Source organism: Petaurus breviceps, unplaced genomic scaffold, assembly GCF_028583685.1.
Source record: "Petaurus breviceps papuanus isolate PSGF00001 unplaced genomic scaffold, PetGlider_PUasm1.0 38, whole genome shotgun sequence".
Lineage (NCBI taxonomy): Eukaryota > Metazoa > Chordata > Mammalia > Diprotodontia > Petauridae > Petaurus > Petaurus breviceps.
This window is the reverse complement of record NW_027186304.1, coordinates 52,860,280-52,875,656: the sequence shown is the minus strand read 5'-3', so window position 1 is coordinate 52,875,656 and position 15,377 is coordinate 52,860,280. Positions and strand designations below refer to the sequence as shown.

At 38.2% G+C, this 15,377-nt stretch overlaps 1 protein-coding gene across 10 annotated transcripts in view; it reads right to left on the bottom strand.

Annotated features, from left to right (window-relative positions):
• The window catches only part of DTNA (dystrobrevin alpha), a 492,078-nt gene that overhangs the window by 149,373 nt on the left and 327,328 nt on the right, over window positions 1-15,377 (bottom strand). For all 10 annotated transcript variants that reach the window (XM_069099883.1, XM_069099884.1, XM_069099886.1 and 7 more), the window contains 2 exons: window positions 14,642-14,709; window positions 1,885-1,965 (listed from right to left, as the gene is read on the bottom strand). In XM_069099883.1, the coding sequence (XP_068955984.1) occupies window positions 1,885-1,965; window positions 14,642-14,708 (148 nt within the window). In that variant the 5' untranslated portion in view covers window position 14,709. The remainder of the gene's footprint in view (window positions 1-1,884; window positions 1,966-14,641; window positions 14,710-15,377) is intronic.

Below are 15,377 nucleotides of genomic sequence, written 5' to 3'. Positions count from 1 at the left end.
CTTATCCCTTTCACTCTGTGTGTTCCCCTTTGATTACAGCCTGCTCCTTAGTTCTCATCCATGTCCTTTTTTCTATCTCATTTCTAACCAACTGAGGTTAAATTACTTTGCTGCCTATGAAAAAGCTCAGAAGTAGTATTATGCTGCCGAACTGAATCTTTACACTATGCCATGCAGTGGAAGGACTGGGCTTGGGGCTAGTCTGGTCAGGCATGTAGGCACAGCAGCTTGTGAGGGTCTTCTTTGGCTATGACCAGAGAGGGTGGCCGCAATAACTAGAACTATGAAGGGGGTAGTTTTATAAAGCCACCAATAGTTTGATCTTCTTAGAAGCCATAAGGAGAAATAGTGTACAAATGTGGAGTCAAGAAAGTTTGGATTCAAATTCTGCCTCAGATGCTTACCAGTTATGTGACCTTGTACAAGTCACTTAACTTCCTACTGCCTCAGTTTCCTCATCTGTAAAATGAAGGGATTGGATATGATGGCTTCTAAGCTTCCTTCCAACACTAAATAATTGCTCTCATGTTTCTATGATACTATGGCAATCATCCACTGAGGAAAGCGCCCAAGAGAACTGTTAGTTCCTTTATTGCTTTTCGTTTTTTGGGTTACTCAGAGAGATAAGTGCTCACCACAGAAAAGAAGACAAGCTTGTGGCTATCTTACCATGCTTATTATTTATTATTATTATTATTTTGTTAAAGGAAGATATCTGTTACAGAACTCTTAAGCACTAGATAAATAGATCTGGGAATGCTACATATGTACCATATTGGCCCAGCAGGGTACTTGCCATTGAACACTGTGATGAGTAATCTCTTCATGTTTAAAATTCGGGAAAGGGTTCGACTTTGTAGGGATTGCTATTTCTTTCCCCAATGACTTCCACAGTACCTGGCTCATAGTAGGCACTTAATGTTTACTGATTGATTGATTTGTATTTTATAGTGATTACAACTCTAGCTCAGTACGGGCAGGGTAGGTGGGTAAGCGGGGAACTGCCTCCCATCTTTCCTACCCTGAAAAAGGCATAATTGTTATCATTCTGAAACAAAGAGCTACATTTGTAGTTCTAGAAACTTAAATGTGCCCAAGGACTTTGGAAACATTTTTTCCCCTCTTCTTATCTTCCTGTAAATGGAGAATGCAAAACTTAAAGAAGGTTGGGTATTCTGTTCTGTAAAACTTGAGGTTTCTTCAAACACCTTTGAAAGCAAAATTAAAAACAGAGTACTCCAATATTTTACTGTGGCGCTGAGGTGATACTGGTATCTGAAAGACTTTGCCAGTGGCCCACAGGCTCTGATAGGATCTAGTAAGGTGACAAGACTTCTATTATGCACCTGGTGACAGACTGTGTGTGTCCGTGAGCCTAGCTGAGGCAGAGAGGCCCATCACTAGTTTGATAACAAGGCAATGAATTTTTTGGGTTTTTTGGGCACAGGTATTCTGGAAGACTATTTACTAAGTTGTAAAGGGTCGGTGGCCGGTATTGGTATAGGGAGGGGCTAAATTAAAAAAATGATGGATCACTGAAGTAATATGGACTGGAAGAGAAAAAATTCTTTTAAAAACTGTTCCAATAACATATATATGTGTATATACATATATATACCAAAACATGCATGTATATATAGAGATACATACATACACATATATGTCATACATGTGCAGCTATGTGTGTGGCCTAATATTTTATCTCCGAGTAATTACTCAGTTAGGACCAATTATTTCTGCATAGCCCAGTAGTCACAGACACCAAATTTTCTCTTTTTTGTCTTCTAAACATACACAACATATGAAACAACCTCTCATTAAGACTCAGACTGGTAACAAATAAAACTACAAGGTAGTAATTGTTTTAACAAATGACAGACTTACAATTGCATTTCTTCTGAACAAATCTAAGCTTGCATGCTGTTCTGTAGGTAGATAACCGGATGCGATCCAAATCTTGGGCTCCTGGTGAAAGAAGTACATGTATGCTGTGACTTACACTCAGAAGGAAATTGTATAATGTTCATAAAGTAAAATAAACTGAGACTATAAAATGCAGACAGACTTTTATTAGCCCTCTCCTTCCTCCCTCCCAATCTTAAAACATATTTGCCATCACAGGTTTTGAAATGGTCTGCTCTATATAACCTGGTTTCAGCAGGGCTATCTATGCCTCTGGGGAATTGGGCATATCTATTCAACTTTGGAAATTGCATTGTGGATCACGTTTGTGAAATAAAAAAATGAGAAGCTTAGCCTGCTGTGTCTGTCACTTTGTACAACAATCTGGTCCAGCTGTAGGCTAAAAGACAAACTGGCTAAGCTCCCATATCAAAGGGGAAATATCAACACAGCCATAGTAAAGCTACATTTTGATCTTTATAAAAAAAGAGGAATTAAAATGATCAGATAATGATCTCAGAAATACATACATTCTTTTAAAAACTTTTAAAAATTCTGAACTTAATAAACACCAAATAAAACAATAATTTCAATGGACAAAATTGAACAGAATATGAAGGCTGTACATGAAAATGTGAATCTCTTTTATGCATAGCTTGTTTAAAAAAAAGTCTGTAAGAAATTCAGCATGTGGCCAGGCATGGTGGTATCCACCTGTGATCCCTGCTATTGGGGAATCTGAGGCTGGTGGATCATGAGCTCCGGAGGTCTGTGCTTCAGTTTAAGGATTAATCTGATCCCTCGTCTCCACTGGGTCCAGCACTAAATGGTGGACTCTGGGACACAGGAATCCACTACGCTGTCTTACTGCTGAAGCTGACTAGGTTGGAAATGGAACAGGTCAAAGCTTCCATGTATATGTGGGATTAATCTACGCATTGGTCATTGCATTTCCAGCATAGGCAGAAAAAGAGACTGGATGTCTCTTTTTGGAGGCCGGATGTCTCTCTTTGGAGGCTGGATGCTTCCAAATATACAAATCAACAAATAAATAAATAATCCAACATGTAACATTCTGTCTTGCTTTGTTGTTGTTCAGTTGTGTCCAACTCTTTGTGATCCCATATGGGATTTTCTTGACAAAGATACTGCAGAAATTTGCCATTTCCTTTTCCAGTATCATAAAGGTAGGGGTTAAGTGACTTGCCCCAGGTGGCACAGCTAGTGAATGTCTGAGGCCACATTTGAACTCGGGTCTTCTGACTCCAGGCTCATGCACTATGCAGTGAGCCACCTAGCTAACACACTGTCCTGCTTATCCAGAAATAAATATAGGTGCTGGATCTAGAGTAAGTAATGTCTTAGTTCAAATCCAGGCTCAGGCACTTAGTCTTGTGTGACATTAGGCAAGTCATTCAACCTCTGCCTGACTCAGTTTCCTGTCTACAAAATGAGGATAATAGCACCTGCTTCCCAGAGTTGTTGTGTGGATAAAATGAATAAATATTTTTAAAGTGCTTTGCAAACTTTAAAGTTCTATATAAATGCTGGTTGTTTTTATTGTTGTTATTATTATTGTAATTATATCTTGCTGGTGATTATAACTTAGATGTTATCCTGCCTCTCTAGTTGGATAACTACTGGAGGTAATATCAGGAACTATGGATTTATTTGCATCACTTGGGGCTACTTGTGAGCTGGCTGATGAGATCTACAATGCTGAGATTATCCCAATAATGAGCACAATGGAGAAGTCAGTCAGAGAGTCCCAAAGGAGTATGGCCAGGTGAGAAATGACAACTAGCCAGGTCTTTGATCTTAAGCCAAACACTTGACCTTGGACTTCAGTTCCTTCATTATGTAAACCCATTCCAGCTTCAATTTTCTGTGATCTGAGCCCTTCCTATAAGTTCATATTGTTATCATAGGGATATATATATATGTATATGTACATATATACATACAAGGGCAGGACAAGTAGCTGGAGACATTCAACCATGAATCTTAGAGTGTATGAGATTAATTGCTATGATACAGAGAAGGATGTATAAATTCTTATTTCATAAATGTGCAAATACTTGTAGTAAATCTGCAATGCCTGTATCATTTCTGTTTACTTGTGGTTTGCCAGTGAAGAATGCTGGGTAAAATATGACAAAAAGCAATTTGAACTGAAGATTTAATTTCACTAGAATTTTAAAAGCCATAGCTAATTAGGTGCCTTTTACGAAACTGAGGCTGGATGAACATATGTACTTCTCTCCTTTGATCACTTACCACTTCTTTAACTGTTAACTGGTTTCTCTAAATTCCTTTTTTTAACAGACTTTGCCAACAGCCTGAGATTTTGTGACTTTGAGAGTTAGAACATTAATTCTTCAACCTGATGAAAGTTTCATAGTTATTTGACTTAAACACAGAATCAGAGAACCTTTCCTTAGGAACCTTAGAGAGCATTTAGCCTGACTTCTAATCCAATGCAAAAATCTCATCTTTTATATACTTGATGTGTTACTGCTTGGTTTCTTCATGTAGTGGGAAGTTTATTACTTCACATGAAACTTCATCCTATTTGTTAGAAAGTTCTCTAAATTGGGGCAAAATATTTCCCTATAACATCTATACTTACTAGTCTCCGTTTTTCCCCCCTCCATAAACCATCCTCTTACCTGCTTATTGGAGCCTTCTCTAATGCCCTCAAACACACCAAAGTCTCATCCATTCATTAAAAACAACGTAAAACAAATAAAAATTTGTTATACCCTACCATCTCCTCAAGGTATCGTTCTTTATCGCTCTACTTTTTTTTTTAAGTCAAACTCTAGAAAAAAGGTGTCTACACTCACAGACTCCACTTCCCTTCCCCTCTCTCTTCAAAACTTTGCAGTCTGGTTTCTGGCCTTATCACTCACCTGCAAGTGCTTTCTCTAGCTTAGCTATATTGTCTTAAGTGATAAAACTAATGGTTTTCATCTCATCTTCAACCTGTCTACTGCCTTTGACACATCACTCTACTTTGTATCTGCTGCTCTGATTTCATCTCTGGGGAATAAAATGCCCCTCCCAGGATAAGCTCATCATTTCTAAACTCACCACAAAACTGCTAACTCAAGCCCTACCTGACACCACCTCTCTCGGCCTCCTCTCCCCTCTGACTGGAGGGCTGGAGGAGGGAAGTACTAAACTCCTCCCAATGCCTACCTTTACAGAGGACAAAAACTGTACCTAACTCATTCTACTCTGTATCAGCTGTTCTGCCTGGTTTCAACTCCATGGATGCCCCCCCAGCACTGAGTCATCCTAATTCCTTTCCTGCCTCAGTCTCCCCCTTTTAGACTGTAAGCTCCTTGAGGACAGAGGTGGTCTTTGTTTTTGTGAGTTGTATGCCCAACACTTAGAATACTGTCTGGCACATGGGATTAAACACATAAGTACTTAATAAATGCTTGTTGATTAACTAATTGATTCATTCTAAATGCTCAGAAACCATATGCTTAATTATTGTAGGATTTTTCCAAAGGAGTCAACACTACTAAAATGTAGTTTCTGGAATCCACTTCTTTCATCTTCCTGAAAAATAAGAGAATATTTGCTTATTTCCATTTGGTGGGGGTACATCTCTTTTTTCAATAGTTGAGAAGAGTGATTCTGTCATTGCATATAAAGGGTTTTTTTTAAGTACCTGGTGGATACAATCTATCAGGATTAGAGAAAAACTCATTTAATGCCATTAGACACTCCCTTTCCATTCCCATTCTCTCTCTCTCTTTTTTCCCCTGTCTCTCTCTTAATAGTCCTGTTACTTCTATGTTCTTATTGTCCTAAGCATAACATTGCTCTGAACATAACATAAAAAGTTCTTAATATTCTTAGCTGCTCATTTTGGGCTTTTTAGCCTTCCTGATATTAGTCTTGGCTCTCTTCCAATTTTTTATATATGTCTTTTAGATTCTGACCTCATCAGAGAACTCATTATGTAGCCCCACTAGTCCTTTCAGATATGCAGTGATATAGTGGATAGAGGGCTGGAAATCCTAATTCAGAAATTTACTAGCTGCATGATTCTGGGTAAGTTACTTAACCTCCCTGGGTCCCAGTTTTGTCACCTGTAAAATGAAAGCTCTCTGAGATCCCCTCCAATTCCAAATCTACAATTTTATGACCTTTCCTTTTTTTTATTCACTGGGTTCACCTATGATAAAGTTGAAAGAATCTGGGTGATTTTATTTTTAATCTACTATCGCTCTTGGCATGCACACACATATGTGTAGATACAAATAGGTGTGTGTGTGTGTGTGTGTGTATTTGTGTGTGTGTCTGGCCATGGGATCATACCTATCTTTTGTCTTTTGCCTGGCACTTAAGCACTCAAGAAATGCTTACTGGCCTGTTGACTTGGCACATGGTAGCATTAATAAATGCTTGCTGATCGACTGCCTCAGGCAACAAAGTCTCTGGCAGATCTGGAGCCAGAACCCAGTTCAGAGTTCCCAGGCCAGCACCCTTTTCAGTAGAATAAGAGCTGGCTTTGTGCTGGGACTACTTTGATAACCTTGTTAATGTTATAATGAGTTGGTGGGGAGGAGGAGGGGGAACAAAGGGCTGTTACTTATGGGCAACATTTTCACTTCAACTGGACACTGCCTTCTCATAAGGGAATCAATAACTGGGAATTTTGTCTCAGCAGGGAAGATATTTTTGGACAAAGAGGGCCTTTTCCTGAACTCCTTAAATCATGGCACAAGGCAACTTATGCTTATCTGTGAGCCAAATATGGTTCTTTATTTAATCTTCTTTCTTCTACTTCCCTTATAGTGCCACATGGAGAGAAGATCCTCAAAAAATGTTCAATTGGATTTGTTAGATATTCTTGTCCATTATGTTCTGTTGCTGCTTTTCTTCCATTTTCTAGGCCATAAGTCTGTATTGCTTTCTTTTACTGTCAATTCTTATGTCTTGCTATTTCTTATTCAATGAACCTTGTATTTTGGGACCCCAATACTTCTGTCTTCCTAAATACCACCAATTCCCAGCAGAAGTGAATTTTTGGTATTTGATGCTAGACCTTTCTTTTTTTTTTCATTTACACACCTCAATTTCTCCACCTTCTTTACTATCTTACTGAAAGCACCTGGGGAAACTAACATCCCTTCCCTCCGCTCCCAACACACAGACACACAGACACACAACTTTTTCCTCAATCATACTAAGCCCTCCCTCCTAATTTGTACTGCACTCAGCATTTGGGTATCATCATCAATTCCTTCTTTTATAACCAGATAATTGTTTTATCCATCTGAATCCCATTTAATTCTCTCTCCAGCTAACCATTTAGTACTCATTAGTACTGATTGAAAAGTAACCTCCTTAGTGATTGTGAAAGATGGTCAGATATGTTTGGTTGTTTGGGAGTGATACCTGAGTCTTATTTAGCATACTTGAGGAAGAAAGACGTACCTTTGTTTAGCTTGTTTAACAATTCTTATTCCTATAATCAAATAGAAATGTGTTCCAAAGTAATCAAAAGTATCTTATTAGGCTCTCTAATTACTCATAAAACCATTCATTAAACCCTACAAAATCCCTAAAATCTTCATAATGAAAAGCTCAAGTTACAACTTGGGGAAAATAGCATAGTTAACCTTACCATTAGACCCCTGTCTAGGGTCCTCTTCTCTTCTCTCTTTATACTTTCCATTTTGATGATTTTATTAGCTCCCATGGGTTTAACTAGCATCTCTATGAAGAAATAACTCCTACATTTACATATATAATTCTTTTCTCTCTACTGATCTTGAGTCTTCTATTGCCAATTTGCCTGGTGGACACCCCCAATTGGATATCCAAAACAGATCTCATTTTTTTCCCCCTTCATCTTTGCTCCTCCTCTGAATGCCTATTTTGGTTGAGGATACCACAATTAATCAATAAGCATTTATTAAGTGCCAGTCACTGTGCAAGGTACTGGGGATGGAAGACAAAAGTGACAATATTCCCTGATTTCAGGGATTACTTTCAAGAATGCTTTACAATTTAATAGGGAGAGACAACATAGAGATATACAGGGTGTTCTTAAAGTCTGGATATATAGGAAATCTCATTATGAAAAATCATAACTATGCATATTTTCAAGAAATGAAATGAATGAAATTTTCAACAACATTTTATTTTAATTAGCATAAATGAGATTTCACAGGAAGACAGAGGAAGCCATAGGAGACACATAGGAAATCTCATTAATTAATTAAATTAATCCTATTAATATGGAGAATAGTCCCCAATAGCTAATGAAAGCTTTTATTTCCTATAAAATTGTCATAGTTAAAATTTATTCCAATTAAATAAAATGTTGTTGTAAATTCCATTCATTTTATTTCTTGAAAATATGCATAGGGGGGCGTCCAGGTAGCACAGCAAGTGGGAGCACCGGCTCCAGTGTCGGGATGATCTGGGGATTGAATCTGGGCTCCGACACTTAGCACCCACCCAGAAACACCTGGCCATGTAACCTTGAGCAAGTTACTTAACCCCAATTGCTTAGGGGAGGCCAGGTGGCTCAGGGAGTAAGAGCACCAGCTCCAGTGTCGGGATGACCTGGGGATCAGATCAAGGCTCAGACAGCACCACACCCAGAAATAATTGGCCGTGTAATCTTGAGCAAGTTATTTAACCCCGATTGCTTTAAAAAAGAAAAAAAGAAAATATGCATAGGAGATTTCCTATGTATCCAGACTTGTATAAAATAGACATAAGGTGATTTAGAGGGAAAGGGACAAGCAACTTGGGTATGGTGGGGGAACCCCGGGGGTGCCCTTGGAGCCACCCTCAATTCTTCACAATCCCTCACTCTCTCTACATCCAATTAGTTGCCAAGTCTTGTCAATTTGGCCTAGATAATCTTTCTCCTTCTTTCCACTCGTAACTATCACCTAGTTCAGACCCCCATAACTTCTCACCTGCACTACTGCCATCACCTCCATAGCTATATTCATTTTCTTCTCTCTCTGATCCATCTTCCACACAACTTTCAAACTGATATTCCTAAGGTACAAGTGTGAATGTGACAGTCTTGCTCAAAACACTTCAGTGGTTCCCTATGGCCTTGAGGATAAAATACAAATGCCTCTGTTTGTCATTTAAAGCCCTTCACAGTCTGAGTCCAAATTATCTTTTCTAACTGGTTTCACAGACTCATCTTTATGGATTATTTTTTAGCCAAATTGGACTACCTGCGGCTCCCCTACAGATACTCAATCTCTCCCCTTTGTGACTTCAAGTGATCTATCCCCTATACCTGAAACGCTTCCCCCTCCCATCCCTTCACCTCATCAGGGACTACATTCTCTTTCATTCTCAGCTTGAATAATTTTCTATAAGAGGCCTTACCTGTTTTCTCCAATTGTTAATATCCCTCCCTCCTCACCAATTACTTTGTATTTTTAAATTTTGCTGATCTATTTACATGTTATCTCTCCCCAGTAGAATACAAGTTTCTTTGAGAGAAGGGATGAGTTTATTTTTTGTCTTTGGATCTCCAGACCCTCATACAGTGTTTGGTGTATAGAGTAGGTGCTAAATAAATGCTTATTGAATTCAACAGGTAAAAAAAATGAATAGCCACTGTTTCCATCTATACACAATTTAGGTTCACCAGTCTTTTAATTTGATAGGGTATTGCCAAGAGCAAAAATTAAGTTAAATTTAAGTACCTGCAATGTTAACATAGTTAAATAGTTTTATAATATTAAGCCCAGAATTCTTCTATTCTAAGTTACTAAAACAATAACAAAAAAATCAAACAAAAACAAAAAAACCTTCACCTTTTTTCAAGCAGCCCTTAGGACAATTTATTTTTTGATGGTTAGTCACAGTGCTCTGATGTAGGACCTCATGACATTTTAAGCTTATTAAAAGCCTGTGGTTGAATACCTAAGGTTCATTCTTGCTCTGATCTTCCATGATTCTACTTGTGCCTTTGATTTCAGCAGTCCCTCCACCCCTTAATCCTACCGTCAACTCTTCCCTCTCATCTATCTTTAGTTTCTTGTTCTCTACTGGTTCCTTCCTATCTGCCTAAAAATTCTCCCCAATCCTGAAAGAAATAAAATAAATGGACAAAAAGCTTTTATTGTTATGCCCCATTCATCTATCTTTGATCTCTTTTCTCCCATTCACAGGTAATATTTTTGAAAAAAAATTTTACGCCGAATGGCTATCATTTACCCAGCATCTATCCTTCTGTCCCCACTCCCTGACTAAAACTGCTCTTTCAAAGAATATTGCAGAGTAAAGAGGTCCTGAGCTCAAATTTCAGCTTTTCTCCGTACTCACTTGGACAAGTCACTTAATCTTCAGGGGGATAGAGAAAGATCTCCATGGGATGATATTTAAGGTGTCTTTGAACTCTAAATCTTATGATTTAAAGTCACAAATGACCTTTTAATTGTCAAATCCAATAACTTTTTTGCAGCCCTAATTTTCTGTGACCTCTTGAAATTATTTCTAGTTATTATCTGCTGCTCTGACTTTATAGAGAATATACTCTCCTGGTTATGCTTTGTGAGGACCTTAGCAGCCCCACTACGTGAAAGAGCCCTTGGGATGCTCAAATTCCCCAGTCACCCTGCCAGCATAAAGCCTGAAGTAATAGCTAAAAGTCCCTTTTTCTGAAGGGGGGGAGATTAAATATCAACTAGTCATTAATTCCCTAGGCATTCTCCCCAGCATGAATCAACGCCAGTCCTTGAACCTTGACCTGCTATACCAACCTCAAGCTTCCTGCTTTAATCCTGCTTTAATCAGTTTCCTCAATACTCTTTCTTTCATTCATCACTTATTAATCCCACTACCAGCCTGAAATACTGTAATAACAAGTTTCTAATAGGTCGCTTTCTCTGCTCTAATTCATTGTGATACTTACAGAGAACTTTACGTTTTGAAAGGTGTTTTGCCTATATTATCTCATTTCCTTATTATTATTAATTTGTACAATTATCAGATGCTTTTGCCCTCTATATTGATATGGTCACATCACTCTTCTGTTTAAAACCCTGCAATGGCTCCCTACCGTACACAGAGATGATCTCAAACTCCTTAGCCTGTTCAGTTCAAGGACCGCTAGTATGTGGAGTCACTTAATTTCTCCAGATTTATCTCAAACCATTCCCTTTCACCTATTCTATGCACCAGTAGATGGGTAGATGGTGGGGAAATAGAGACCATTAAGTATAAACATTTTTTAAAGTTTTCCTGTGAACTGGAGAAAAGAAATCAAAGATAGGTAATTCAGATTGATTTATTCCCCATTACATATTCCATTTCTAGGTCTCTCAGCCCTGATGGGTCTAGGTCTCTACTTCTCATGTCCTCACCATCATCTCTCCAGTCCTGTCCCCTCCACAGCAGGTCCATTCTTCCTGATTTCCAACTCCCCTCTATGTGTTGTCTTCCTTCATTAGAAGTCAGGTTAGTCTTGCTTGTTTATATTTGTATGCCCTGTGCTTAACAGAGTGGCTCACAGGAAGAGCTTCATAAATGTTCTCATTTTCTCTCTCTGTCTCTGTCTTTCTCTGTCTTCCCCTACCCTGCCTAACCTCTTTTTCCTTCCTTCCTTCCTTCCTTCCTTCCTTCCTTCCTTCCTTCCTTCCTTCCTTCCTTCCTTCCTTCCTTCCTTCCTTCCTTCCTTCCTTCCTTCCTTCCTTCCTTCCTCCTTTCCTCCTTTCCTTCCTTTTTTCTGTTCTTTGAGCCTTTGTTCACAGTGTTTTCTGTTTGGAATGCTTTCTCCCATCTCTTTAATTCCTATTCATCCATTAAAGTTCAATTCAAGGCTCACCTCCATGAATATTTTCCTTTATTCCCCTAGTTAATAGCAGCATCTTAGTTCCCAGATCTCAGTATCACTTTGTACTACTTCTCACAGATTTATTATGCATGTATTAGAGTAATGTGAGCATGTGTATGTTTATGTAGCTATGACAGCACCTTCTATTTTTTTCCCTAGTGTTCAGGTATGCCCTCCTCTTTCCACCTCTTGCTCTGAGAATTGTAATCAAATGACAAATGCCATCGCCTCAGGAATGAACATACTGATGGATTGTCTTATTATTCCATTCAATATCTTTGTGACTTTCCAGATGGTAACTGCCTTTCCTGGCCACCACTTCCTACATGTATTGTCTCCCCCAATTAGAATGGGGGAGCTCCTTGAGGATAGAGATTCTTACTTCTGTATTTGTATCCCCAGAGTTTAACACAGTGAATAATACAAAGTAAATACTTAACAAATACTTTTCACTACTCTATTTGTTCGTGTAACACAAATATATTGATTTACTAGACAATATAAGCTTCATGATAGTGAAAACCTAATTTTATTTAAACTTTCTATATCTACAAATCCTTTAAACAGTGCACAACACAGAATAAGTACTTAATATATGTTTGTTAAATTGAATTTTTTTAATATGAAAAGTGAAATCTTTTTTTTTAACATTTAGGATGAAATGTTTAGGGGAAGAAAAAGAATATAATGTCCATTATCCATAACAGCCTGAAGTCTAATGGTGATTCCTTAGAATGGTTTTGGCTTTTGAAAATGAAAAGGTTCCTCACTTCTGGTCTATAATGTGGGAAAGACCCACACTGTTGTGTGTGTGTGTGTGTGTGTGTGTGTGTGTGTGTGTGTTTTAACACTTTCAGATGGTCAGGTAGTTATTAGATTCTTCACTCTTTTATTTGTCAAGGTGAAACATGCAAATGGTTTGGTGTTCTAGTCACGTCAGAAGAGAATTTCAGTGCTAGAACATGTCCAGACACCTATAAGTGATGGGTGGTAAGAGGAAGAGGGGAGTTGTATAAGAACACGGAAATATCCCTCAAAAAGAAATATCCCAGAAAAAAAAGGCAAGCTCAATTTTGCCTGTTATCTTCATTCCTAACTTTAATTTCCCTTCCTTTTGTTAGGTCTAACACTGCCCTGGTACTACTAGAGTGTTGAAGGATGATAAAGAAAAATCTGAATCTCATCACCCCAGACTTCTTAAGCATCAAACAGATGAGACTACTAAAGCTAACATTGACAAAGTACAGCAATATTGGCATTGCCTAACCTCCAATCCCCCTTAAAACAAATGAAAAAAAATTAAGTTTGCTTTTTATTGCTATTTCTTATGCATGAAAGATGAGACAGAGAGCCAACAAGAAAACAGCTTTTTATCGCTGTAGTTTTTTTCTTTAAGTATTTTTCTTCAATGTCAAATACCTCTTCCCTTATGAATATGGAAATGAGCCTTAGAACTTAAGGGAGACAGCCAATTTAATTTTATAAACAAAAATCAGCCACCCCCTTTTCTTCCTTCCTTGCAAAAACATAGGCACTGATGCCCATCAGTGACCAATACATTCACCTTTCTCTAGGTTCTCTCTTGTAGTCACTAAGTACGAGTCTTGGCTCTCTGCCTCTATTTACGTAGTAACCTGCCTTGGAGCTATTTTTATCTTTTATTTTTCTTTGTGCTTCGCAGGTAATGGTTAGTAGGACAGATTCTCCCTCTCTGCACGAGATGGGAATAACAGATGACAGTTTGGCAAGCTAGTCTGGCATAGTAACTGGGTCTGATTCCTCTTCCTTATATGAACCTGGGATTTCTATCTCTTTGTAGGCAGTCTGCCCTTTAAAGAAGAAAATCTTGGCATCAAATAGTATTTACCATATAAAATCTTTAGTTCAAAGATCTGTGTCTACACAGGTATATGTATACAGATGTGTAAGTCTAAAATTATAATTTCATCTGTGTAGGGGTCCCTTCCCACATGAAAACTCTTTGCACTAATGCATATCTGCAACCACCCCAGAGTTGTAGAGAGTTGCGTGGGGGCATTGAGAGATTCAGTGAGTTATTCATTGAGCTCACACAAATCAATATGTGTCAGAGGAAGGATCTGAACGCAGGTCTTCCTTACTGTATGATTTGTACTCTGGGAAATGACCTCTCCATAACATATGTTAGACTTTGCAACTTAAGACTAATTTCTATTTTAATTCCTGTGAAATATTACATAACGTCAGGCAAGTGTATTAAAATGTCCAGGAAAAGATTGGACATATTAAAGACTTTTGCAGGTAGGGAAAATACAGTGATACAAAGTTTGTACATAACCTTTGCCTGTTTGGCAATGAGAGATTCAGAGTAAGACAAGAACTAGATGGGTGATGTAACTGGCATAGGGAACCCACTGATGAACAGCCTCTCTCAGTCAGTTCAGGTTAATGTTTTCTCTCTCAATTCCAGTTTCAGAGAGTTGCCTAGAGCAGTGGTATCAAATTGAAATAGAGAGGGAGCCACCAACCCCCTACATAAGGATTCTTGTGCATCACACATTGACGTAGAAAACAACATATTAATATTACTGATGACAAAAATCTAAGATCTATTATATTTTTAGTTTGTTAAATATTTCCAAATTGTGTTTTATTCTGGCTCTACACCACTTGGTAATGTCACAGACTTTTGGCCTGGAGCAACAAAGATTAAACACTTGCCCATGGGTCATGTAGCCAATAGATGTCCCAAGTGAGACTTGAACCTACCCCTTCTGACTCTGAGGCCAGCTCTATGCCACTGCTAAAGGAAGCAATAATAAAATTCAGAGTATGTTTCTAAATAGCTCCATACTTACTCATTAGAAATTCAGAGAAATGAGAAATTAAGAGGACATTTCTTAAAAGCTCCATACTTACTCATTTCTGCAAATAGCTGTCTTCTTTCTGCCATGTTATTTCCTCTTTTCCCACTATCTTCAATCATTCTATGGAACAAAATGATTACAAGGTATTATTATCCTCAAGCTGCCGAGGAATTAATTTTATTTGGAAATAAATTCATAAGCTGTATTTACTATATAAACACAGAAAAGGCATTTTAAAATAAAACTACATTAAAATTGTATAGCTCCTACTTTTCATTAACTGGAGAAACTCCTGATATAAGCCACTACCTACATATTTTCCATATATGATTTTGTTATGATATTTGGAGTCAAATCAGTAAGCATTTACTAAGCATTTATTATGTACCAGTTACAGTGCAAAGCGGGATGCTTGGTGGTGTGGTGGATAGGGTGCCAGGCATGAAGTCAGAAAGACTCATGTTCTGAGTTCAAATGTGACCTCAGACATTTATTAACTGTGTGACCCTGGGAAAGTCACTTAATCCTCTTTGCCTCAGTTTCCTCATCTGTAAAGTGAGTTGGAGAAGGAAATGGCAAACCACTCCAGTATCTTTGCCAAGAAAACCCCAAATGGGGTCACAAAGAGTTGGGCATGATTGAAAAGACTGAACAACAACAACAATGCTAAATGCTGGGAATACAAAGAAGGCCAAGAGAGAAGAAAGAAAGGAAGGAAGGAAGGAAGGAAGGAAGGAAGGAAGGAAGGAAGGAAGGTAGGAAGGAAGGAAGGAAGGAAGGAAGGAAGG